Source organism: Microplitis mediator, chromosome 3 (genome assembly GCF_029852145.1).
Source record: "Microplitis mediator isolate UGA2020A chromosome 3, iyMicMedi2.1, whole genome shotgun sequence".
Lineage (NCBI taxonomy): Eukaryota > Metazoa > Arthropoda > Insecta > Hymenoptera > Braconidae > Microplitis > Microplitis mediator.
Window position 1 is genome coordinate 24,009,049 of NC_079971.1, and position 27,022 is coordinate 24,036,070.

A 27,022-nucleotide genomic window follows, 5' to 3' on the forward strand; every position below is an offset into this window, starting at 1 on the left:
TTTTTAAAAAGCGCGCGTATTTCAAATTATTGAAAGCTGTCATATTTGAATTTTGGGATAAAAAAAAAAATATGTAGATTAACTAGTACGAAATATATGAGAAAAATATATGACAAAAATAAATATCAAGAGTTATTTTCATTTCGTTTCATTTTTTATAATTTTTAAATCCGTAATCACGATTTTTAAAAAGCGCGCGTATTTCAAATTATTGAAAGCTGTCATATTTGAATTTTGGGATAAAAATAAATATATGTAGATTAACTAGTACGAAATATATGAGAAAAATATATAAAAAAAATAAATATCAAGAGTTATTTTCATTTCATTTTATTTTTTATAATTTTTAAATCCGTAATCACGATTTTTAAAAAGCGCGCGTATTTCAAATTATTGAAAGCTGTCATATTTGAATTTTGGGATAAAAATAAATATATGTAGATTAACTAGTACGAAATATATGAGAAAAATATATAAATAAAATAAATATCAAGAGTTATTTTCATTTCATTTAATTTTTTCTAATTTCAAATTCGTAATCACAATTTTTAAAAAGCGCGCGCATTTCAAATGAATTAAATTACCGGTCATTGATAAATTAATTCATTGAATATTTTTTTCTAACAATAGATGGCGTTACCGTTTATTAATTAATTTATTTTTCCAAAACACAGGACATAAATAAAATAAATATAATACATCAGTAGTGCAGTTTTTTATATTTTTATAAAAGTTAAATAAATATGTCACAAGTTATGTTTGTTTAAAAAAATGGCGGATTTCGACAAAGATTTCGACTTTGACGAGGTATTTACATAAATTTATGTCTTATTCTTTATAAATTTTCAATAAATTACAAAAAGAAAAGTTAACGTTTAACCTTAAAAGAAATTACCCGATAAGGAGGCAGATAAATAAATAACAAAAAAAATATAATTGATGATTAAATTAAATGCAATACAAATTTTATTGTTTACTTTTTATTCGTAACAACAAAACGCGTGAATAAAAATTGAAGGTTAAGGTCGTTTGCAAATTTAAAAAAACGGCGGCAAATTAAAATTATTTGAATTCAAATTTTTTTTTTAAATTGATAAAATAAACAATTAAAATTTATCAGCGCTAATTTATTTTTTACAATTTAATAAACCCAATAAATTTTTTATTAATCATAATCTTTTTTGAAGGATAATGACCCTCGAAAAATTTCGCGTCTGCATGCAAGTCATTTATATTAATATGACGATATATGCCAAGGTCGATCGGAGATTTTAAAATACAAAGTATTAAATATTTTATTACAACATTAAATTGTTTTATAAAAATTTATAAATTATTAAAATCATGTTTTTAATTTAAATAATTTATTTAGTCTCGTATTTTTACTTCCTCATAGTCATAGAAAAAAATTTTTATATCACGACATCCAAATTTTTTCGTTTCTACTGACCGACAGTTTATTTATTCGAGTAAATTTGCGTGATCAGAAAAAATCTTAGTCTTATTTTTTTTTTTCAAAAAAGAAGTCGATGAGAAAATTGCAAAATTAATTTTATTACAGGATTCACTTCGAGAAATCGAAAGTAATGAGGAATCTTTATTATTTTCTCAGCGAGACAATATTCCTATTGAAAGTCCCAATGAAAATCAAAGTCCTCCCCGTAATCCTGAAATATCATCACGAAAAAATTTACTACTCGACATATTCGAAAGCAATAAATCAGTTAGTGATGAAAATATATCGCAAGATGAGTCTTCCTCAAGAAAAAATATTTTACTAGACTTAATGTCGAGATCCTCGCCCGAACCGTCGCCCGAATCGCCCAAAGAAAGGCATCCACTGCGCCGAATCCTCATAGATTCATTTTCTAAAAATACCAGCCGTGAATCGACACCCGATAAATTTAAAAAAAAACTAGGATTCGATAGGAATTCGGCTAGTCCATTCAAAAGACCAACGTCTCCACCAAAACACGTGCCCCCGCCAAAAACCCTAGTCCGTAAATTTCCCGGACCCGCTGGGTTGCTCAGTTACTCAAAGTCACGTTCAAAAAATACCAGTCACAGAACAACGGAAGTTGACTTTGGCGAAACAAAACGTGATTCAGGATTTTGTTCTCAAGAAACCAAAAAATTGTTTACCGATGGCGCCTGGCGCCAAATGATCGACGAACTGCCTGATGATTATTTACGCGGACAAAATATTTCATCAATAAAACGTCCAGGTCGCAGCAATAAAATTCCCGTGCTCGCTGGTATCATTCATCGGATTGATTGGTCCGCCGACAATCCTCGCGTTACTCTCAAAGATATATCAGATTCTGTGGAGGGCATAATGCACAAGGATATTTTTACAACGTATCCAAATATTTTACAACCGGGTGTTGTCGTATTGCTGCGCAATGTCGGGATCCTAAATGTCACTGGTTCAAAAACTCCCTTGACCACTTCGATAGTCATAATATCAACTGACAGCATTATCGCTGCTTATAATGATAAATCACGAATTATTACCACACCCGAGCTTACTAAATTAATTAATCGTGATTACGCTGATAGTAATCAACACGATAATTACGATGATACAGAAAATATCGATGCGATAATCGACAGCGATTTTGAATTTGATAACCATCTTATTGATGATTTAACGGTTGAAAAAACTCCAGCGTTAACTTATAGAGCAGAGGGAGACAATGATTTAGTAAGAGAAGAAGTCAATAGTGTAGTTAACCGAAACGAAATTGCTGGATCAACTTTCGGCGACGATTTATTGAATGACAGCGACGACGAATTGATGTCACAAATGGATCTAGATATTGCGGATAAATCACCAGACAATCGCGATACCGATCAAGGAAATGAACCCGCCGCTGATAGGGATAATTTTTTTGAACTTAATAATGACGACACTTTTGGCGACAGTGATGACGAAATGCTGTCACAATTTGATGTTGATGCTGTTGTTAAAACTTATGATGCTACATGATAATAAATTGATTGTTAATTAATTATAATTATTATTATTTACGAAAATTAAGATCATTTCAAATATTTGTTTTTTTATTTTTAATATTATTACCAATAGTAATTATAGATTTAATAAATTAATTAATTAATAACATGAATTTTAGTTATTTTTTATTTATTCTGCATTACCCATTTTTTTTTATCAATAATTATAATAATTATTAATATATATGATGCCTTTGTCGCCGGCGTTAATCGTGTCATACTTTTGGTCTCTTGGTCAAGGCCCTGGTGATTAATAATTATAAATTAAGTAGTGTTTCATTTTATTATCAACGAGATGAACTGAATTCGCAAATTGAAGGTAAGTTTATTTTTTTTTATTAATTTGATATCAAATTTTAATAATTGACTGAGTCATTAATCAAATTTTCCTATTGCTTTTAATTTGAAATTCAAATTACTTTAATATTCTATTTATATTTTACCTCGTTAGAATGTAACTATAACTTCTTGATATACATATACATATATACATGTATGTAAAGTAGTAATTTGTAGATAATGACACGTGTACTGTTGTAAGATTAAATATAATCAGTTCAAGTCTCACATTTCCTAGAGATGATAAGATCATTTTTATGATTAATTTTAATATTTATTTTTATTTTTTTTCTATACTTCAAACTACTAGTAAATAGTTATCAAAATTAGTTTTTTTTGTTTCTCCAGTCGAATTATCAAAGTTATTAATTTGAAATTATTTGGATCCCAATTTTATTACACGGAAAGAAAATTATGGGAAGTTTTGCTATGCATTATGGGAATGGTTCCCATAATGGTATGGGAATAGTACCTATACTACTATAGGGATGGTTCCCATATATTATGGGAACCATCCCCATAATAGTATGAGAATAGTTCCCATACCATTATGGGAATGGTTCCCATATTGGTATAGGAACTATTCCTATAATATTATGGGAACTATTCCCATAATGTTATGGGAACCATCCCTATAATATCATAAAATTTTTTGTTTGCCCAATAGTGTAGAAATTTCCCAAAATTTGAATTTTCTTGAATGTTTTGTGCTGACAAAAAATTCTTGTTAAAAATTTTAATTTTTTTTTGCCAAATACGATTTTTTTTTTCAATGTTTCAATTTTTTTGAATATATCTTTTAATTTCATTCACGTGAATTTGCTCGTGATCGTAATTTTGATACAGAAAAATTTGGGCGAATTTTTTTCTTTTATTCTTATTGTTAAGCACAAACTTCCGTACCCTGCCGATCACTTATTTATTTGTATATCTATATACCCTAAATTTGAGTAAATATATCTATAAAAATACATGGAGTGATCGGGTACTAGTTCCCTGATCGAGTATTAGGTCTTTTACTTTACTGTTGGTGAATAAATATGTCGAAAATACTAAATAAAATTTTTGAAATAAGTATTGAATCATGTCCACAAGACTCCACTGGAACTAAAAATACTAAAAAATAAATTCTGAAAAATTTATCGCTTACTGTGTTTTGAAATTGGGCAGCCGTGTTGTTGCACTAAAAACTGTAATTTTTCTACTGCTCTTTTTCCGTGTAAAATGTAAATATAGTAACGAAAACACCATATATATTTGATGTGGCAAAAAATATATCGAGTCCACTGGAAAATTACGAAAAAAAATTTTACCAAATTTGAAATGGTCCCGTTTATCCCACCCTTAGATATAATCCCGCCTGTAAACATAATTAAAAAAAAAAAAGAATTTAATACGCAACTAGTATAAATTGTATTAAATTCAAATGAACTGCAAAAGTAATTACTGATAAATTGTAATTTAAAAACCTGTTTTTAAATATTTTTCTTTTACGAAATCATAAAATTATTATTTTGCAATATTATAATTATAATAATAATATTCATAATAATTAATGATATTTTATGAAGCAAAAATAAAATTATAATAAATTATAAGTACATTGAGAAATGATAAATATATAAAACATAAATAAGTATGAATAAACAACAATGAGTTAATTAATTAAAATAATAATGATGAAATCAAAAACTAGATTCATTAAGGAAATATATAATAATTCACATAAAATATGACGCGAATAATTATTTACTAAAATTAAATATATACTGAAATACTTTAACTAGTATAATTTTTCGTTACATAACAGCAATACTTTTACATTCATATTTATATATATATATTTTTTACGTAATTATTTGCTGATTGATTTGCCGAGATGTTAAGAATTTTGTAATAGTTTATAATTAAATAAAAAAAATATCTCAATAAATATAAATAACGACATTTTTTAAATTTTAATTTGTTGGGTAATTAGTTAATGCCATTAAATACTAATGAGTTACGTTGATAATACTCTTAGTATTTAGTTCCGCAAACGAGTGGGAACTGGGAACGGCTCCCTATCTATAATATACAATATAGGGTTGATTCAAGGTCGATACAATATAAATAAATAGTAATACAGCTTTAATTTTTTGTTCCTTTACACGTGCGTCAGTATTTATCATATTATTATTTTTTTTTTGAATTTACAAAAACAATAATGTCTTCTTTGCATATGAAAACATGTTAATTTTCGGGTTTTTTGGTTGCCCACTGCTAAATTTAGTCTTTATTCAATATTTTTTCAATTTGTTTCCTTGTTGTTTTTTTGTTTACTATTAATTTTCGAGGTCTGAACAAGGCCAGTTTGAGAAACAAAAAGGAAATATGTAACAGACTCGAGATAATGATAGTCTGTGAATAATATACCAGACGAGAAGGCGTCTAATATTGTATTATTATAGTTAATATGCCTAATTTTTTTTACAATTTTAAATTTATTATTCAGTAGTTTTTTACTTTTGAAAGGTTTTGGATGAAAAATGGGATTTTTTCAAAAATATATCATGAATATACATATGCACGTATATAAATTAATATAATATACGCTAATGCAAAAAATTAAAGGAACAGAAAAATTAAAGAAGATTTTTAGTGATTTTTAAAAAGCTGTAACTTTGTGAAAAATTTCGATCAAATTTTTTTTCGAGCTACGGTTATCGCACAATCATGAGAAGTATATCACTTTTACATACTGGCTTATATAAACTAATATAATATACGCTAATACAAGAAATTAAAGGAACAGAAAAATTAAAGAAGTTTTTTAGTGATTTTTGAAAAGCTGTAACTTTGTGAAAAATTTCCATCAAATTTTTTTTCGAGCTACGGTTATCGCACAATCATGAGAAATATATCACTTTTACATACTGGCTTATATAAACTAATATGATATACACTAATGCAAAAAATTAAAGGAACAGAAAAATTAAAGAAGTTTTTTAGTGATTTTTGAAAAGCTGTAATTTTGTGATAAATTTCGATCAAATTTTTTTTGAGCTACGGCTGTTGCACAATCATAAGAAATATATCATATTTTTTACAATATATATTATTACACTAGAAGAGAGTGAGGCAAAATGAGACTTCACTTTTTAACAGTTTTTTGGTAAAAATTTTGAAATGGTCGTTCTATTTCGAGTGACCAATCCATGCCATATTTTTGTCCGCAGACTACATAAACATTTACAAAAAATAGAATTTTTTTGAAAAATCGTGTCTTACTTTGCTCCACACTATATTTTTTTTATACTGCAATATAGTTTTATATGCAATACAAAAAAAAACATATGCAATAGATCTTTATAAATTTCAAATTATACATGAAAATATATATGATCGCTCATATAATTAATGATATCGTTCTGATATAATTTCATCATATCAGAGCTTTTGTGTCGATGAATATAAAACGATATATAAATATATATACATTATTTTGTTATACGAGTTAATTTAAAAAAAATTAAAAATTGTGGGTTATTACAAAAAATACACAATTCTGTGACAATAAATTAAGAAGATCATGACTTTCAAAATTAAAAACTCACTGAAGAGCATAATAACTATTACATTAGGTGACAATTACATTAAGCTTCAGATTACAGAATATAATTCAGTTGTCAAGTGATTGTGCACAATACTTTTAAAATATATGATTAACATGCGTATGTATATATAATACTCATACATATATTATATATAATAGATGCCCACTATGTGTGGAAATCGACAGCCTTGACAATGACTCTAGTTTGCCATTGGACTTAACATCTCTTTATCAAGTTTTCGCAGAAATAAAAATAAAACAAAAAAATTGTTTATTTTTCTATGAAAATTAAAAAATTAGATGATTAAATATTATCTGCACATTACACTAGTCTACTAATGATCTATTTTTCCTCAGCTATGTAGATAGTTGTATAACTAACTCATTAGATCGTTGTTTAATTTTTTTTTTTTTTTTTTTTTTATTCAATTATTGAGTTATTGTTTGTAGTTTTTGTTATACATTCTTAGTCAACAGAATAAATTAGCTTTAAATGTATAAAACCTTGAGTATAAATCTCAACATTTTTTTTTATAATCCTGTTTTTTTTTGCGTCTAATCTAGAAATTATTAATATTTACTCGATAAAAGTGTAGGAAAATTTATTAATCGCTATCGCAATTATCGCATTTGAATTTTTTGTTTTAAATTCAAATTTCGCGCCATTTCTATAAAATTATGGGATTCACTTAAAACATTTAAGCGCGAAATTTAAAGCAAGTAAAAAATTTTTTTATTTAAATATATGTGTAAATATATATTTATAGGTCACTTATATAAAATTTGTTATACTTTTGAATAATAAAAAAAAAGTTAATAAAATAAATTATTTTTTTTTTTTATTGAGTTATAAAAGTACTTGCTTGTTATAAATGCAAATAAATTACGAATGAGCTTTATTATACTCCGTTTTTATGGTTAAATAATGTATTATTATATATATTGCATAAATAATAATGTCAAGTACACATAACACAGTTGGATATTACGCGAAAAAAAAATGTAATAAAAAATCATTGGTTAAAATTTTTATTTTTTTTTTATTTATTGCAACTGATACTTTCTAATATTTATATAATTAATAACCAATAAAATTCATATATATTTAATTTTTCCTTTAAATAAAATATATAAGAAAATTTATCAATCAATAATGATTAAAAAAAAATTTCTTATCTAAATAAATAAAATATTTTACGTATTTATAATAAAAAAAATAATCAAATAATATAATCTTAAATAAATATAATAATTTATTAATAATTATATTGAATGAGAAAAAAAATATAACAATTAATTAAAAGACAAAAACGTAATAAAATAAAGTCTCCATAAAGTCTCACAAAGAAAAATAAAATTTATAAGATACACAAAGTTATCTTTAGTATTCCGAAGCACGTAAATGTAAAAAAAATTATATTATGATTCTTATCATTTTTCGAGATCCTCACGTACTTATCAATTAAATTCACATGACCATAATCTCGAGTACAAAACATTATTATTTTATTATTCTTTTTTTTTCCGTAAGTAAATATGATATTCGTAATTAATCCTTAATTATAACAGTAATTAGTGAGTAAAAAAATATAATTGACGGTTAAATTGAACATTGAACCGAACACTGCAGAGGAACAATTTGATTAAGGTCAATAATTTATAGATTAAAGAAATAAATTTTAGATCACGATAATTCGAACAAATGATTTTTTTATTGACAACTAAATAAAATTTTTTTTTTTTTTTTACATATATTTATTGTGTTTACGATATACATTTAGTTATTCAAATATAATTCATGGGAATAAGGGGGTCAGGGATAGATAACGATAATAGTCACATTAAACGATCCTGTCATTGTCGATAGGTCGTTAACGTTACTACTAATTACACTTTCTTGAATTACAATAATGTAAAGAAAAAAATATTATTTATAGATAAAATTTATCGTCTATAGTAAATATTTACTGAGGTATTGAGAAAAATTAAATTACTGGAAATATCTCAATTTTTCTAAACAGTTTTAAATTTCGAGCTTTGTTTCGATATTTTTTTTTTGTGTGTTCTTATATATTTTTACGAACGATAAAACTGGATAATAATAAATTACATATTTAAAGGGTAACGGTAATCGATTTTCAATTAAATTTAATTCACGGGAACACGGGAAACCTAAAATAGAGGGCGTTTTTTGAAACCTTAATAGAAGGCTAGAAATTTCGTATTTTCAAAAATTCTAATTTGTCTCCAAGAAAAATTGTTTTAAAATTACCATTTACTCTACGAGTGCAACAAAGATAGTCCCGTTTATTTTTCTGAGTGTGAGAAAGAGGTCCGGTAGCGTATCCCCTTAATTATGTTAATTGCAATTTTGTATTTAAGAAGTCTATTATTTATTAACAATTTGAAATTTAATAGTCGACGCGTAATTCGATAAGACGTCGACTTGAAATTACCCATGTATTTAAATTAAATAAACAAAATACGAAAGAAATATTTAACGTCATTTTCATAATTTAATAATAAGAGAAATTTGATTGATATATATTTTACAACAATATATATTTGGATTTTATCTTTCCTCTTATTTGTAAATATAAAATATTTTAAAATTTTTTGTTTGATTAATAATAATAATAATAATGATATTTAACTAATGCAAGCAAGAATGTTGATAAATAAGATAACAAAATATATGAGAATGACATACAGGTAAATAGAGTGTGGGGATAGTTGATAATTGTAAAACAGGTGGGAGGTGAATGAAATTTAAAATGACCAAGATTTAAGTGGCAGTTTGAAATGTCAGTTTCACGCGGGCTTTTGCGTCGACTAGTTCATACTCGACGTCGCTCCTAAATTCGTTTATTGAACAAATCAAATTTTAATTTGAATTATATACGTAACTAATAATTAATTTTATTTTTGTAAATTTATATTATTTCATTATCGTGAATGTATGCAACAATTGAAAGTTTCGAAATAAATATAAAGAGAATGAGCAATGTTTTAAAAATAATCAATAACGATCCAAAATCGTAATAATGAAACAAAAAGTATAATTTTTTTTTTTTTTTTTTTTTTTTTTCAAGTGTTTTTTAAGTTATTTTGGATTTTATTTTTCAATCTGCACGTAAGTTAATTAATTGTTAATTATTTTTATCAAATAAAAATGAAATTAAGTGAAAATTTAAGAGAAATTTTTTTCATGTGCAAACTTTCAGTGTTTTTTTTTAACCTCGTTACAGTATCGGAATAATAATTCAAATTTTTATCGAGTATTTAAACGACGTACGGTGTAAATAATGTTTGTGTAATTATTCTAATTTTTCAACTTGTGCATTACTTAAACATACGTGTTACGTGAAATGCAGTACGCGAATTGAATTATTTTACGCCGAACTATTTTGGGAAAAAAGAAGAAAGAGAGGGCAAAATAAGACATGAAATTTTTTTATGAATGGAAATTACTTTAGGCAGAATGGGCAAATTTTTCTTAAACATTACAAAAGGGCGGCGCAGTCATAGGGCAAAATGAGCCACTAAAAGTTTTGTATTAAAAAAATTTCAAATCTGTGATTTTTATTTAAATTTAAATTTTGAATTTTTTTCGCGCGCTCTTTTTGTCTGCTCTTGATTTTTTACTGGGTCATGTTTATATCAAATTTTAAGTGTCACTTTTGCCCTCGCCCTTTACTGTACACAGAAAAAAATAATTTCTTGGCGCAATAATTTTTTTCTCGCCTTAAAAAATTTTTGGCGTCACGAAATTTTTTTCTCTGTATTTACAATTAAAAAAAAAAATTAAAATTTTTATTTGCTACACGGACAGAAAATTATGGAAACGGTTCCCATAATTCTAGGAAATTTTTTCCTACACCAATATAGGAATTAAAACCATAAATTATGGGAGCAGTTCCTATAATTATACCCGTATGAAAATAACATATATGGTCAAAATATATGTAAAAATATATGATAAATATCAGAAAATATAAGTGGCGAATTTAACTATATTTTCTGATATATTTTTTTTTCTATTAAAAAATATAATACTCATCATACACGAGTCCGTATATATTTAGCATATATAATATATGTGTCAGTCATATACAAAAAATATATTTTTATCATATATGAAAATATATATTCTTTTCGTATACGAAAACTATATTTTTATCATACATAAAAATATATATTTCTATCATCTACGAAAAATATATTCTGATCTTATATAAAACATATATTTTGTATTGTGTATGGAAAAAAAAACTTTCTTATTCGTATGACCAACTCCAATTAAATTAGATCTAAATTTTAATATACTCTTTAAATTGCAGTTAAAATTTTCAAAATTAGTTAATTTGATGAGAATATATACCCATATACTTATTCATACACTGAATAGAATATATGCTTAAATATAACAAAAAAAATATATGGTGCCATATATAATATAAATTATATGCTACCATATATTTCATTTCATATAAAAATTTTATATTTTTTTAGTATAAAAGGAAATATATCAATACAATATATTATAAGGTAAATGTAAATGTATATATAGCTTATTATAAAAAACATCTAAGTTACATATATTTACTACTGTATATAATTTTATATTAAATCGGCGAAAATCTCTATATAATTTTTTATAATATACAATATAATATATCATATATTTTTTTGTTGCAAACATATATGATTTTATATATTTTAACCATATATTGTTTTTTTATACGGGTAGGAACAGTTCCAATAATTATCGGAATGCTACCCATAACATCATAGGAATGGTTCCTATAATAGTATGGGAACCATCCCTATAATGGTATGGGTACAATTCCTATACCATTATGGGAACTATTCCCATAATGCATAGAAAAATTTCCCATAATTTTCTTTCCGTGAATAGAAATAATTCAAATAAATAAATCGCGACTGGCATTTAAATTTTCTAAATATGAGATCATCCGATAAAGTCTTCGAAAAAGATGTCAAACAATAAAATTGATATAAATAATCGGTGTATTAATTAATTAAAATGTTTAATTGACCAATAAAATGTAATTGTGAAATAGATTAAGTTTTGAAAATAATTAACGAACATATTAACATTTATTACTTACATTTATCGTGTCTGGCAATGATTTATGTACCGAGATAAAATTAAAAGGTCAATCTACATTAGTCATAAAAATAAAAATCAAATAATCAATTTTACTTTTGACCTTTAATTGCAAAAAAAAAAATTAAATTCGTAATTTTATTTTTATTTACCATCCAGATAACTCGTCTTACAATTTCATAACGAGATATTTATTCTCAATAATTAATAATTTTAATTTTTAATTAATATTACAGATTTAATTCAATTATTGATATTTGTAATTAAAAAAATATAATTACTGCGGACACTAAAGTTATGACAAATTTTAATGGTGAGTTCAAAATACATTTATATTTTTTTTTCATACTAAAAAATTGTTTTTCATTATTTTACCGTGATATAGATATCAGTTTGTGGTTTCTGATAATCATATGTCTATTTACATTTATTTTTATTATTATAACTTGTGTGTTAAAGATACACAATACCTGTGTATTACTTTCGCTAGTTTAATTCAGTATTATCCAGAGTTATCGAGATTTATCATATAAATATCATCTATGTCAAGGTTAAATAGTCAGTCAAGGGTGAAAATTCATATCAATTATTTTTAATTAATTTATTGTTTAAGTAAATAATTAAAAATATTTATCATCGTTTCAAGAGTGCTATTGAATGTTGTTTCAAGTTTTTTAGTCTCTAGATATATATATATATATAGGGGAAGGCGAGCAAAACGTGACCGTTGAGGAAATAATGGAATTTTGTGGATGGAAATACGGTGAATTTTTTTTTTGACTTTCATTTGAAGTAATAAATTCAAATTTCCTGTCGCTATTAAAAAAAATGACTATAATAAAATTATTTAAGTGACTCGTCTCTCCCCACTGCCACTGGCTTATTTTTCAATATTTTTTTCCGAAAATTTAGCAGAATATTCTTGGAATGTTGCTTAATAATGTCTCAAATTTTTAGAATGTTAATAAAGAAGTAACTCTGAAAAAAAAATCACGAAAATATCCTCATTTTTTTTTATCTCAGCCCCTTTCTCCCCTTAAGGTAAAAGATCCTAAACCCGATCAGTACCACTAGTCGCTCACTTTAACTGATTAATGGGTTCTCATAATTTTTATATAAAAAAATTTCAAGTAAAAAAATGATCATTGATAAATAATTATTCGTGAATCTAAATATATTATAATATGACGTATCAAAGTATTTTATAATTTATTACAAATTTAAATTAAGCGGTTGTTTTCAAAATCGCGCAGAGCCGGCCATTTTTTACTTTAACGTTCGTTCGTTACATCAAATTTAGGTTACGTTAAACTCTTTAATAACTGTTATAATTATATGTAATTCAATATATATTTTAAATTTGTGAAAATAAAATAAAGTTATATATTTTATAAATTATTATCCAAATCAATGAACTTATGACAGTTCAATTTGATATTGTCTTTGAGCGAGTATGGGGCCATGTGTTGATCGAGAGATGGCGCATGACAACTTTTAGTGAGCGACTATGGGTGCACTCACGAGCTTATTTTAAAAATTAATAATAATTACTTATCAACATTATTCTTTAAATTATAATTATATTCTAATATTTAAAACTACAAAAAATAACTTAAAAAAAAAATGATTTTTCATTTCATTTAGCAATTTATATTGAGTGGTTTAATCTCACTCCAATTAAAAGTGAGCGGGTAATGAGTCTTTTACCTTACTGTTAATTAATATAGATACCGCACATAAAAAATTATTTAAGATAAATAACTTATATAAATTTTAAATATAGCGATGAAAACACCTTATGTATTTTTTGCGGCCAACAATACATTGAGTCCACTAAAAAATCTTTAAAAAAAAAAATTTTCAACCCTTAAAACTGTACAAAAATGACAATAAAATTCATATATATGACTATTAAAAGTTATATTGTATAAAAAACATGTTTTACTAAATTTTTTTAACTGCTCGGTTTTCCCCACTCGGTCTCGTTTAGTCGCTCCCTTCCATATTTATAAGTATATATATATATATATATACATCGTGATTAAAATCACATGAGTTAAAATACATCTTTGATAAGAAATAACACAATTAGTACTTCCAAATTACAAAATCCGACAGTAGGTTATTGTAGACGTCATATATTTTTATCTATATTTTTTTTTTACCTCAGGATAGTTAATGTACTATTAAATTAATGACCTTCTTTTAAAACTATTGAGATTTATTGTTTCAATTATTAGTTATCTTAGTGATGAAATTGTAATTTTTCACTTAAATTCGATCTATGGAAGTAAAAGTATAGAAATTTATTTAGGCGAACACTAATGTCAACAAATATGAGCAAAAGTAGGCTAGAAAATTTTGAATTTGTTTACTTTGAAGAAATGTATTTTTTGACAAGTAGTCGAGAACTGATTTTGTTGACTAGACTGCAGATCATGAAAAATCATGTCTGAGTAAATGAAATAAAAAAAAATTTTCTTACTAAGCACAGTCCAGATTTCCTCAATTTTTTTTTCTTAGGATAATTTTTTCTGTGAAAACCGAAAATATTTTCAGGATTTCGCTTTCGAGATGAGACAAAATTTTCAAAAATACTCGCGTTAATTTATGATCCAGAAGTTAGCAGACAATCAACAATTTTTGGAGTTTTTTTTCACCAAATCAATTGCAAAAAAAAAAAAACTAAAAAAATGCACATGTAGAAAATAAAAAAATTTACAAGTGCAATTTTTCAAAATATTTTTTTTTTTATAATTTATCATTTTTTTTAAATTCCAAAAATTATTTGACGTTTGCTAACTTCAGTATCATGTTAATTTTCAATTGATTGTGACCTCTAACAGGAAAATTTTTATTTTATAAGAAAATTAATGAAACATTTTTTTACTAGGGCTAAAAAATGATAAGCAACAAAATGTGGAGTGGCAAAAAATACGAACAAAACATGATACAGAAGAACTAGTGAGTATTTTTTTTTTAAATTTATCCCGCGTAATAATTCAAAAAATGAGTACTAATTTTTGAAAAAAATTTATTTCAGCAAATTTGCGGATTTGAAAAAAGTTATCTAAATATTTTCTTAACATATTTTTCATACATATTGTCATTAGGATGGGTCCGACTATTTTTCCACTGGTATCCTCATTTCCATTTATACGCAACCCACAAAAAATGCCCGTTAATTCGCGCCACGAAACTTTTGATAATCGTAAGTCAAAATTTCTAAAAAAAAAAATTTTTTTCCATAAATAACTTTTTCTATGTAATTTTCAATCTACAGGATGACTATCAGGGAAAATACAAGTCATACTTTGTCAAGGATGTGAAACTAATAGGGACAAAAAATTTGAAGTAATTATACAGACTTAATTCGCAAATAAAAATTAAAATTTATGCTGTGCAATCAACTTGATTGTATTAATTACTAGTCTTATATAAATAAATTAATGAACAATCACATTAGTGTCACGTGTTTGAATGCGTACTCGCATTGAAAGTACTATTTATTTTTTTAACTTCAGATCGAGTGGACACTTGAAAGTTCTCGGTGACATTGATGTTGATTTATTGAACAGTATTGAAGGTAAAAGTCTGAGTATTAATTTAGACAATGGGACTAAACGAGAAGTGCCGGAGTACCGCGCATTTTGGTTTAAAAAACAATGTTACATATGGGATGAGACTCGCGATGAATTTTCTGGTTTGATTGGCTTAGATAGATATGTCTCATGTCCAGAACTTCATCTTGGCCAAAATAAAGGTCTTTCGAAAGAAGATCAACTGTTGAGGTGATTTTAATAACAAATTTATTTCATTTAAATAATATCAAATATCTCCATATATGATCATTTATAATTCGATTTATGATTAAACATGAGTTTATATGTTCATATATGATCATATCTGATATCATGAATGACTATAAATGCTTAGGAAAAATACACAGATATAATCAGATATGAAAAATGACCCTATCTGATCATATATGATTATATCTGATCATAAATAACCATGCCTGATCATATATGAGCATATCCGATATCATGTACGACAATAAATGTCTAGAAAAAAAGTACTCAGATATGATCAGATATGAAACATTACTTTATCTGATCATATATGAGCATATCTGATATCATGGACAAGAAATGTCTAGAAAAAAAGTACACAGATCTGATCAGATATGAAAAATTAATTTATCTGATCATATATGAGCATATCTGACATCATAGACAATAAATGTCTAGGAAAAAAGGACTCAGATATGATCAGATATGAAACATTTCTTTATCTGATCATATATGAGCATATCTGAAATCATGGACAAGAAATGTTTAGGAAAAAAGTACTCAGATCTGATCAGATATGAAACATTTCTTTATCTGATCATATATGAGCATATCTGATATCATGGATAAGAAATGTTTAGGAAAAAAGTACTCAGATCTGATCAGATATGAAAAATTAATTTATCTGATCATATATGAGCATATCTGACATCATAGACAATAAATGTCTAGGAAAAAAAGTACTCAGATATGATCAGATATGAAAGATTCCTTTATCTGATCATACATGAGCATATATGATATCATGAATGACATTCAATATCTAGGAAAAAATACTCAGATATGATCGTATGTGCTCGTACATGAACTTTAACTTGATCATATATGTTTATGTATGATCAGATATGCATTTATATTTGACCGTTTGTGATTTTAAATAGATCAGATATTATCATATACGTTCGTTTGTGATCAGATACGGCTATTTATATATCTGATCATATCTGAATAATTTTTCCAGGCATGTATGATCAGATATGATCATATAAACTTATATCTGATCCTAAATGAACATATCTGATCATATATATGATTATATTTGAACATTTATGATCATATCTGAGCATCTTTTTCAGAATATTAAAAATTAGCAACTATAAATTGAATAATAAAAATTTTTCAGGCGAATTGTGTATGGAAATAATGAAATAATAGTACCAGTACAAAGTATCCTTGTACTATTTCTACTGGAATTTTTAAATCCGTTTTATATATTTCAAGTTTTTACAGTATGCGTTTGGTTAGCCGATGGTTATTATTATTACACTGGTGCTATTATTCTCATGTCAGTATTCAGTATTACCAGTACAATTATACAAACTCGCCGAGTATGTATTCAATATTTATATATACATAACTATAAATAAATTCCACTGATTAAAAAAAAATAATACTTTTCATAAGAATCAAAAAAATCTTCGCGGTACAGTAGCTTCCATGGACACGGTGCGCGTAAAAAGAAGCTCTGGGGAATTCGAAAGTATATCTAGTTCCGAATTGGTTCCTGGGGACATAATCGAGCTACCAAGACATCAAGGGACCGTCGTTTGCGATGCTGTCCTACTTACTGGGCACTGTATCGTCAATGAATCCATGCTCACAGGTATTTTTCTTTTCAATCTGCGTATAAAATATGACATATTTTAAATTATTTGTTTTTCGCTATCAGGAGAGTCTGTGCCTGTTACGAAAACGCCATTGACACCCAGACCAGTGCTCTATGACTCTAAAGAATGTTCGCAGCATACACTTTACAGTGGAACGATGATCATCCAAACCAGGTAATTTAAATCTTTATTTACAGTTTTTTAATGTACGGCCTCAATAATGACTTCGATAATAAATTTTTGAATTTACATCCAAAAGTTATTACCAAAAAATCAATATTCTAGCTAAACTAACAAAGATATCACAAAAATGTATAGATACACTTTGATAGCTTATTGAATTCTCTACGAATAATGTCTCATTACATTTTTACGTACATCGAATTTTTTCGACGTAATTGCAACTTTAAGTAAAAAAAATAATTCGTTCATACTCTTGAGTTGGATGATCACTTATTTATTTTCTCTATAACTTCGTTATTTTCAGAAATACGGTTATAAGTCTAAGGACCTTTTTTGTAGCAAATTAAATTCCCTACAATTTTTGTTTGAAACATATTTTTCTAAAATCTATAGTTTCGTTACAAATTTTATTTTAAAGTGAATTAAATTTTTTTAAACAACAGATATTATGGTGACGGTCCGGTATTAGCGAGAGTTATCAGAACTGGATTACAAACAAATCGCGGTGCTCTAGTGGCAGCTATTTTATATCCACCACCGGCAGATTTCAAATTTGATCAAGACTCATATAAATTTATTGGAATACTTGCATTTATTGCACTACTAGGATTTATTTATACCGTAATTTCAAAGGTAAAGCGTAAAGTGAAATTTCAACCCCATGATTGATAATATTAACAATAATATCTATAAAAAATTTTTAAGGTATCACGTGGAATTACTGCCAGTGAAATAGCGATCGATGCACTTGACATAATAACAATAGTAATTTCACCAGCTTTACCAGCTGCAATGACTGTCGGAAAACTGTATGCACAGACGCGGTTAAAAAAGGCGCAAATTTATTGCATAAACAGCCGTGTAATTAATGTGTCTGGTAGTATCAATTGTATTTGTTTCGATAAGGTATTTGTTGTTGTATATTTTGATTTATTGACAAATATTAAAATTGTTTATATTTTCAATCTTTCAATTGTAATTTATATCAAAAAATTTTGTTTTCTTTATAGACCGGTACATTGACAGAAGATGGCCTCGATATGTGGGGAGCGGTTCCATGTAGCAATGGCGTTATGCAGAGTCCTGAGAAAGACATAAAGAAATTGCAAAATCATCCTATTTTTCAGGGAATGTTGGTCAGTCATAGTCTTACTCTCATTGATAATGAACTATGTGGCGATCCATTAGATGTTAAGGTAAAATTTAAGTGTAATTATCTGTTTACACTAAAAAATATTCAGATTACACCATATATGATCGTATGTGATCATAAATTGCCATATATGATCATATGCAACCATACATTACCATATACGGTCATATGTCACCACACATTGTCATATATGATCACATGTGGCCATACATTATCATATATGATCATATGTGGCCATACATTACCGTCCATGATCATGCGTGGCCATACATTGTCATCTATGATCATATGTAACTACACATTGTCATACATGATCATTGTGATCCTGCATCGTCATATATGATTATATGTGGCCATTCATTGTCATATATGATCATATGTGAGCATTCATTGTTATATATGATCATATGAAACCACGCGTGGTCATACATGATTGTATGTGATCATGCATTGTCACATATGATCATATACAACCATACATTACCATATACGGTCATATGTGACCACACATTGGCATATATGATCATATGTAGCCATGCGTTATCATACATGATCATATGTGATCATACATTGTCATATATGATCATATGTGAGCATTCATTGTTATATATGATCATATGAAACCACGCGTGGTCATACATGATTGTATGTGATCATGCATTGTCATATATGATCATATGCAACCATACATTACCATATAGGTCATATGTGACCACACATTGTTATATATGATCATATGTAACTACACATTGTCATACATGATCATTGTGATCCTGCATTGTCATATAAAATCATATGTGGCCATACATTGTCATATATGATCATATGTGATCATTCATTGTTATATATGATCATATGCAACCATACATTACCATATACGGTCATATGTGACCACACATTGTCATATATGATCATATGCAACCATACATTACCATATACGGTCATATGTGACCACACATTGTCATATATGATCATATGTAGCCATGCGTTATCATACATGATGATATGTGATCAATCATTGTCATATATGGCCATATGTGAACATATCCAGTCATATGTAACCATACCTGGCTATATATGGTCATAAATGATCATATCTGATCATGTATATGATTACAATCCTAAGTATACTATCAATCCAAAAAAATACTCAGATATGATCATATAAATCATGTATGAATTAAAACCTGATGATACATACATAGACATGATATTTCTAATCAAATATGATTATATGTGACATAAGTCATGATCAGGTTTAAAGTCATGCTTGATTATATATGATCAGATATGGTAATATATAATCAGGTTTAGACTTATACACGACCATATTTGATCATACATGGCCATATATGATCAGGCATGATCATATACATATATAATCATATCTTACTACTTTTTTGAAATAAAAAAATCGAAATTCTTTTCAATAGATGTTTGAAAGCACTGGCTGGGTATTAGAAGAGCCAGAAATATCTGACACAAGTAAATACGATCTTTTGGCACCGACAGTAGTAAAACCTTCAGATAAAAATTCCATGATGACGGAAAACATGAACGAAATATCTGAGATCGGTATAATACAGCAGTACCAATTTTCAAGTTCACTTCAGCGCATGTCAGTAATAGTTCGCGTATTGGGATCTGATCATTTCGAATCTTATACAAAGGGTTCGCCAGAGGTTATTCTGAGTCTGAGTAACCCCGAAACTATACCACAAAATATAATGACTTTAATGCAAGAGTACACTGAGCAAGGCTACCGCGTCATTGCCATCGGCAAAAATAACATCACAAACAGTTACACAAAAATCCATAAAATGCATCGGGACCAAATTGAGAGAAATTTGGAATTCCTGGGTCTGGTTATTCTGGAAAACCGGTTGAAGGAACCAACCATCCAGGTCATAGAGGAATTACGTGAGGCGAACATCAACGTCCTGATGATTACCGGTGATAATATACAAACGGCCGTTAGTGTCGCCAGGGAATGCAAGATATTGGCCAAAGATGAAACAGTAATCGGTGTCACTGTTGTCCCACCGCCAGGTGACGAAAAGATATTGCCCAAAATTTTCTACAACGTCCAAGGCAAGCCAGCGAAGATAATAAATAATAAGTTGTCTCTGGATATCATCGAACGGGGCATGGACGTAATTAACTACCGGTTTGCATTAACCGGACAAACTTGGCAATTACTGCGCGAATATTATCCAGAATTGGTTCCCAAAATTTGTGTACGAGGAGCTGTGTTTGCTCGAATGACCAGTGATCAGAAACAGCAGTTAGTTACTGAGTTGATGCAACTAGGATATTATGTTGGTGAGTTAATCGACAGCAATTATTCTTGTCACCAAATTATGATAAATTTATTACTAAATATCTATATTTTGTTTTTGCTCAATAGCTATGTGCGGTGATGGCGCGAATGATTGTGGCGCCCTTCGTGCTGCGCATGTCGGGGTTTCTTTATCGGAAGCTGAATCCAGGTATCAAAAATCACTAGAATTATCACTATTTTGTATAATAAAATCCTGATGAAAAAATCAGATGTCATATATAAGTTTGAACCTGGGCATGCATGACCAGGCTTGATCATGTGATCAGATATGGTCAAGCTTGGTCACATATGATCATGCCTAGCAATGCATACAATTTAAACTGGTCATATGTGATCATATATGACCATACATGATCATAAATCGTACAAAACATGTTTATGTGATCAGATATGGTCAAGCTTGATCGTTCATGATCATGTCTAGCAATATATATCAAAACTAGTCATATATGATTATATATGACCACACATGATTATATATAATCATGTATGACCATGCATGACTATATATGACCATTAGGGCGTTTAAAAAAAAACAAAAATTTTTTTTTTCTCGGAACCAGGCTCAAAAGTTTTGTTTAGATGCCAAAATAGGCCTCTTAAAATTCGAGCCCTTAATAATAATATTAAGGTCGTCCGCATCGCACTTTTCAATTTTTCATAAGAATAACACAGGAAAAAAATTTTTTTTTCTTCTGATTTTTGAAACTAATAAACCGTAAATTGCATTATAATGTCCATCGAATATTTTTGTAGAAAATTTAACGCTCTACAAAAAAAGAGTCCTATCATTTTTTGATAAATCCATCCATTCGAAAGTTATTGGAGCTGGAAGTTAAATCTACAGTAAATTTCGAGATCTTTTTACTTTTCCAGCAAAACTATCAGACTTATCAAAAAATGTCATAGGACCTTTTTTGGAGACAATTTTATTCCCTACAAATTATTTTCAATAGAGTTTTTTCGAATTCCGCATTGTTTTCTAGTTATTTTCATTTTAACGCTAAGTCAAAATTGATTAGAAGACTATTGTTTTTATGAGCTTGGCATTAAAATGAAAATAACAAGAAAACAATGCAGAATTTTAAAAAAATCATGCAGAACTAATTTGTAGGAAATAAAATTGTCTATAAAAAAGGTCCTATAACATTTTGTGATAAGTCTGATAGTTTCGCCGGAAAAGTGAAAAGATCTCCAACTTCACTTCAAGCTCTAATAACTTTTGAACCGATGGATTTATCAAAAAATGATAAGAGACTTTTTTTTAGAGCGTTTAATTCTCTACAAAATTATTTGATGGACATTACAATGCAATTTATGGTTCATTAGTTTCAAAAATCAGAAGAAAAAAAATTTTTTTCCTGTGTTATTCTTATGGGAAATCGAAAAGTGCGATGCGGACAACCTTAATATTAATATTAGGGGCTCATATTTTCAAAGGCCTACTTTGGCATCTAAACGAAACTTTTGAGCCTGGTTCCGAGAAAAAAAAAAATTTTTGTTTTTTTGAAACACCTCAGTCCATATATTGTCATAAATGATACAAAACATGTTTATGTGATCAGATATGGCTATTACTGGTCATATAAGCTTTGAGCCTGATCATATATGATCACGCAAGGTCATATATATTACACATGATCATATCCCCAAATAAAAAAATTTTCTCCATACTTAAAATAAAAATAACTTTTTGTTCCAGTGTCGCGAGTCCTTTTACTTCACGAATACCCGACATTACATGCGTTCCAAAAGTAATTCGTCAAGGGCGCGCAGCACTAGTGACATCCTTCGGAATATTCAAATTCATGGTTACTTACTCCCTAACCGAATTTATATCTGCCTTCGTACTCTACTCAATCGACTCAAACTTGTCAGACTTTCAATTCCTCTTCATTGACATATTTCTCATCGTTAATTTCGCATTTTTCTTCGGGAAAACCCAAGCCTATGAGGGCAAACTCGCCAAGAAACCTCCAATGACAAGTTTGCTGAGCTTCACCCCACTATTTTCTCTTACACTCCACATGATTGTCATGCTCTTGTTCCAACTCAGTGTCTTCTACTGGGTAAAACAATTCGACTGGTACTCGCCCCCTAATTTCCGAAGCCTTCACGATTACTATTCATTCGAAAATTACTCAGTATTCACCATTTCCATGTTCCAGTACATAACTGTAGCTCTTATATTCTCTCATGGAAAACCCTACCGACGAGCCGTCTACACAAATAATTTATTTATCACCTCGGTACTGATATCTACCCTAATATGTCTTTACATAACAGTGATACCAGCAAATTGGGTTATCAAATTACTGCAACTTAAAGTACCGCCGAATTATCAGTGGCCCTGTATTATTGTTATTCTGTCGATAGTCAATTTCGTTATTTGTTTCTTCATCGAAGCCGTTATTATCGAGTATTTTATTGAAGGAATAGTAAAGCCCCGGGTATATCGCCCAGAAAAGTCGAAAAAACGTTACCTAGGCATACAGTACGATTTGAAAAATCAGTCAGATTGGCCGAAAATAAACAGCGAGCTGCCCGTATTGCCCCTGACACCCAGTAACGACAAATTGAAAACAATTACAGATGATTGTGATAATCAAGTCAATGGTTTTGATAACTTGGCATTTGAAAATGAGGACATCAAGGAGACAACTAAATTCTGATTGAGTAAAAAAAAATTTTTTGTAAGCTAATAAATTTTAAGTTGTAATAAATATTTTTACTAATTTTCAAGGTTAAGAAAAATAACTTAGACTTTAATGTAAGACAGTAAAGTGAAAAACAAAATTATTTGAATATATGTATAAGTTTTATTTGTATACGATAAAATAAATGTTGACTATTTGTAAACAATTGTGTCATTTAACCCTCGTCTGTATGGTCCTGAAGTCAGCAGACAGTTCACAATTTTTTTATTTTTTTTTCATAATTCAATTTAAGAAGGAAAAAAAAAATAAAAAAATGCGCTTGCAGAAAATTTGAAAAACTAGAGGTGGAATTTTTTGAAATGTTTTTTTTATTTTATAATTTAATGTTGATTCATAAAACCAAAAATTATTGAACATCAATTAATTTATAGAACTGAAGTTAACTGACATCTAATAATTTTTGGATTTTGTTTTTATCAATTTGAGTTAAGAAGAAAAAAAAATAAAAAAATGCGCTTGTAGAAAATTTGAAAAATTAGAGGTGCAATTTTTTGAAATATTTTTTTTTTTATAATTTAATGTTTTTTCAAACATCCAAAAATTATTGGACGCTAATTAACTCATGACACTGAAATTAGACGTCTAATAATTTTTGGATTTAAAAAAAAAAATATTTAAAAAAATGCACTTAGTCTTTTTAATTTTCTACACGTGCATTTTTTCAGTTTTTTTTTCTTCATATTTAATTGTTCAAAATAAAATCATAAAAGTTTCAATTGTCTGCTAACTTTAGGATCGTACTTAATTTATGAAGCCGACGTTAATAATTTTTGAATTTTGTTTTGAAACAGTAAATCATAAAAAAAAACTATTTTAAAAAATTGCACCCATATTTTTTTTAAATTTTCTACATGTGCATATTTTTAGTTTTTATTTTTTTGTAATTTAATTGACGAAAACAAGAATCCGAAAATTGTTAATTGTCTGTTAACTTCTGGATCATTTTTATTTAAATGATACTGAAATTACCAGGCGTCTTATAATTTTTGAAATTGTTAAATTAATTTACAACTCAAGAGAAACATACGTTTTGAAAAATTTGGTGGCCCTGAAAAGGGCCGTTTGATTTAATGATTTGGATCAGGAAATTTATTTTGAGCTTGTGTATTTAGTGACAGCTTTGGTTCCTTCACTGACTGCGTGCTTGGCCAATTCACCAGGAAGCAGAAGACGAACTGCAGTTTGAATCTCCCGGGAGGTGATGGTCGACCTCTTGTTGTAGTGCGCAAGTCTTGAAGCCTCAGCAGCAATACGCTCGAAGATGTCGTTGACAAAACTGTTCATGATGCTCATCGCCTTGCTGGAGACTCCAGTGTCAGGATGAACTTGTTTCAAAACCTTGTAGATGTAGATGGCGTAACTTTCCTTACGCTTCTTCTTGCGTCCTTTCTTGTCACTCTTAGTGATGTTTTTCTGGGCTTTGCCAGACTTCTTGACGGCTTTACCACTTGCTTTCGGAGGCATGATGACGGAGCGATAGTTGACTATTAGAGAGTAGTCGGACTGTGGCAAAAATTTTTTTTCGAAGTGATGCCATAACTTTTGAATCGGTAACTGCGAGGCCAATGAAATCGCGTAAAATTAAGTAGAGGGGATTAATGTAATCTTATTAGCGCGCTGGTACCGACGGCTGAAAAATAATAACAATAGTAAATAAAATCGGGACCTGCGAGCCAATGAGAACGCAGAACTGGTGGAGGGGATAGTAACTCGTTCCGGATTGGGTCGCAGGTCCCGATGAAAAGTTGATAACACTCGATTTTTCGGCGCCATTTTGTATTACAAACCTAGAGTTCGCTCTGCTCACTTGTTTCTCGTTTTTCAACTTCAAAACTTATAATCATGTCTGGTCGCGGTAAAGGAGGCAAAGTAAAGGGAAAGTCAAAGACCCGTTCAAGCCGAGCTGGACTCCAGTTCCCAGTCGGTCGTATCCATCGTATGTTGCGTAAAGGAAATTACGCAGAACGTGTTGGTGCTGGAGCTCCAGTCTACCTCGCAGCTGTAATGGAATACCTGGCGGCTGAAGTTCTCGAGTTGGCAGGCAACGCTGCTCGTGACAACAAGAAGACTCGTATCATCCCACGTCATCTCCAGCTGGCGATCCGTAACGACGAGGAGTTGAACAAACTTCTCTCTGGAGTCACCATCGCTCAAGGTGGAGTCTTACCCAACATCCAAGCTGTCTTGTTGCCCAAGAAAACCGAAAAAAGCAGCTCATAAATGAACATCAATTCAAATTCAAAACAAAACGGCCCTTTTTAGGGCCACCAAATTTTTTACAACGAAAGTTATCTTCAAGTATTATCATTTTCATCAAAATCATTGTCTACCTTTCTAATCACATGTAATGTCAACACAATGACTTTGCCAATTAAGCGACGAGTTGTCTTTGGCTAGAAATTGAATACCATCCATAGTAAATTCATTTTAATTCATTGTCAGTTTACTCGGAATGAAATTAAATTACCGTCACCAATCACTTTAACTCCTCTACATACTCAACCCATCATCATCATACAACTAATCCTAATAACAGGATCTATCTCACCTCACCTCCCCAAATTTATGAAATCTTATTCTCTAAACTCATTTCCAATCGACAAATTCCATTCACGGTACGAATTTAATCTTCAACGGTAATAGGTCCTGGAAATTTTACCTATTGGTATGCATGGTTGTAAAATTGAACATAACAAAATCACGAATTTAGGGGCTTGCACATTTTGTCTATTACACTCGTACACTAACGGTACTATCTTTGTTGCACTTGCGCAGCAAATAGAAGCTTTGGTCGATTTAACTGACGATGATTCTATTTTTTTCTTACAACACTGAGTGCTGGGTCTATATTTTCTATAGAATTTCTATGGAATTTCTATGGGATTTCTCAGGGATTTCCAGAGAATTTTACTGGCGATGATTCTATTTTTTTCTTACAACACTGAGTGCTGGGTCTATATTTTCGATGGAATTTCTCAGGGATTTCCAGAGAATTTTACTGGCGATAATTCTATCTCTCGAAGAGCTCGAAAATGTATCTACGACTAAATTTTCGAGCTCAAGGAGCTCGAAACCAGCGGGAAGTTTTAG

The 27,022-nt window shown here is 28.7% G+C and overlaps 4 protein-coding genes and 1 long non-coding RNA gene across 5 annotated transcripts; 3 read left to right on the forward strand and 2 right to left on the reverse strand.

Moving 5' to 3' along the window:
- Window positions 1–672: 672 nt before the first annotated feature.
- LOC130665426 (uncharacterized) lies at window positions 673–3,121 on the forward strand. Its single transcript, XM_057465804.1, has 2 exons — window positions 673–807; window positions 1,562–3,121. The coding sequence occupies exons 1-2, from the start codon at window positions 772–774 to the stop codon at window positions 2,987–2,989; spliced, it is 1,464 nt and encodes a 487-aa protein (XP_057321787.1). The 5' UTR covers window positions 673–771; the 3' UTR covers window positions 2,990–3,121.
- A 29-nt stretch (window positions 3,122–3,150) lies between these two features.
- LOC130665814 (uncharacterized) lies at window positions 3,151–4,700 on the reverse strand. The gene is made up of 3 exons (XR_008989594.1): window positions 4,505–4,700; window positions 3,459–3,588; window positions 3,151–3,258 (listed from the first exon to the last, which is right to left on the reverse strand). It is a non-coding gene; the product is annotated as an uncharacterized LOC130665814 (long non-coding RNA).
- A 5,067-nt stretch (window positions 4,701–9,767) lies between these two features.
- Window positions 9,768–24,077, forward strand: LOC130666058 (polyamine-transporting ATPase 13A3-like). Its single transcript, XM_057466710.1, has 15 exons — window positions 9,768–10,082; window positions 12,317–12,393; window positions 14,974–15,044; window positions 15,124–15,291; window positions 15,364–15,434; window positions 15,605–15,871; window positions 17,055–17,259; window positions 17,336–17,534; window positions 17,601–17,712; window positions 18,165–18,354; window positions 18,427–18,627; window positions 18,732–18,917; window positions 20,308–21,196; window positions 21,282–21,363; window positions 22,918–24,077. The coding sequence occupies exons 2-15, from the start codon at window positions 12,378–12,380 to the stop codon at window positions 23,885–23,887; spliced, it is 3,627 nt and encodes a 1,208-aa protein (XP_057322693.1). The 5' UTR covers window positions 9,768–10,082; window positions 12,317–12,377; the 3' UTR covers window positions 23,888–24,077.
- A 915-nt stretch (window positions 24,078–24,992) lies between these two features.
- On the reverse strand, window positions 24,993–25,419 carry LOC130666061 (histone H2B-like). The gene has a single exon (XM_057466714.1). The coding sequence runs from the start codon at window positions 25,394–25,396 to the stop codon at window positions 25,022–25,024; it is 375 nt and encodes a 124-aa protein (XP_057322697.1). The 5' UTR covers window positions 25,397–25,419; the 3' UTR covers window positions 24,993–25,021.
- A 312-nt stretch (window positions 25,420–25,731) lies between these two features.
- Window positions 25,732–26,550, forward strand: LOC130666060 (histone H2A). The gene has a single exon (XM_057466712.1). It carries the CDS (start codon window positions 25,775–25,777, stop codon window positions 26,150–26,152), a length of 378 nt encoding a protein of 125 aa, XP_057322695.1. The 5' UTR covers window positions 25,732–25,774; the 3' UTR covers window positions 26,153–26,550.
- The last annotated feature ends 472 nt before the right edge of the window (window positions 26,551–27,022 follow it).

What these genes read in the sequence shown, in the direction of transcription:
- LOC130665426 (XM_057465804.1), top strand. Translation starts at nt 772, where the DNA reads ATGGCGGATTTCGACAAAGATTTCGACTTTGACGAG. An exon ending in AAGATTTCGACTTTGACGAG is followed by an intron (nt 808 to 1,561) that starts GTATTTACATAA and finishes ATTTTATTACAG; the next exon opens with GATTCACTTCGAGAAATCGA.
- LOC130666058 (XM_057466710.1), top strand. An exon ending in ATAGGGACAAAAAATTTGAA is followed by an intron (nt 15,435 to 15,604) that starts GTAATTATACAG and finishes TTTTAACTTCAG; the next exon opens with ATCGAGTGGACACTTGAAAG. An exon ending in CAATGAATCCATGCTCACAG is followed by an intron (nt 17,535 to 17,600) that starts GTATTTTTCTTT and finishes TTTCGCTATCAG; the next exon opens with GAGAGTCTGTGCCTGTTACG.
- LOC130666061 (XM_057466714.1), bottom strand. Translation starts at nt 25,396, where the DNA reads ATGCCTCCGAAAGCAAGTGGTAAAGCCGTCAAGAAGTCTGGCAAAGCC.
- LOC130666060 (XM_057466712.1), top strand. Translation starts at nt 25,775, where the DNA reads ATGTCTGGTCGCGGTAAAGGAGGCAAAGTAAAGGGAAAGTCAAAGACC.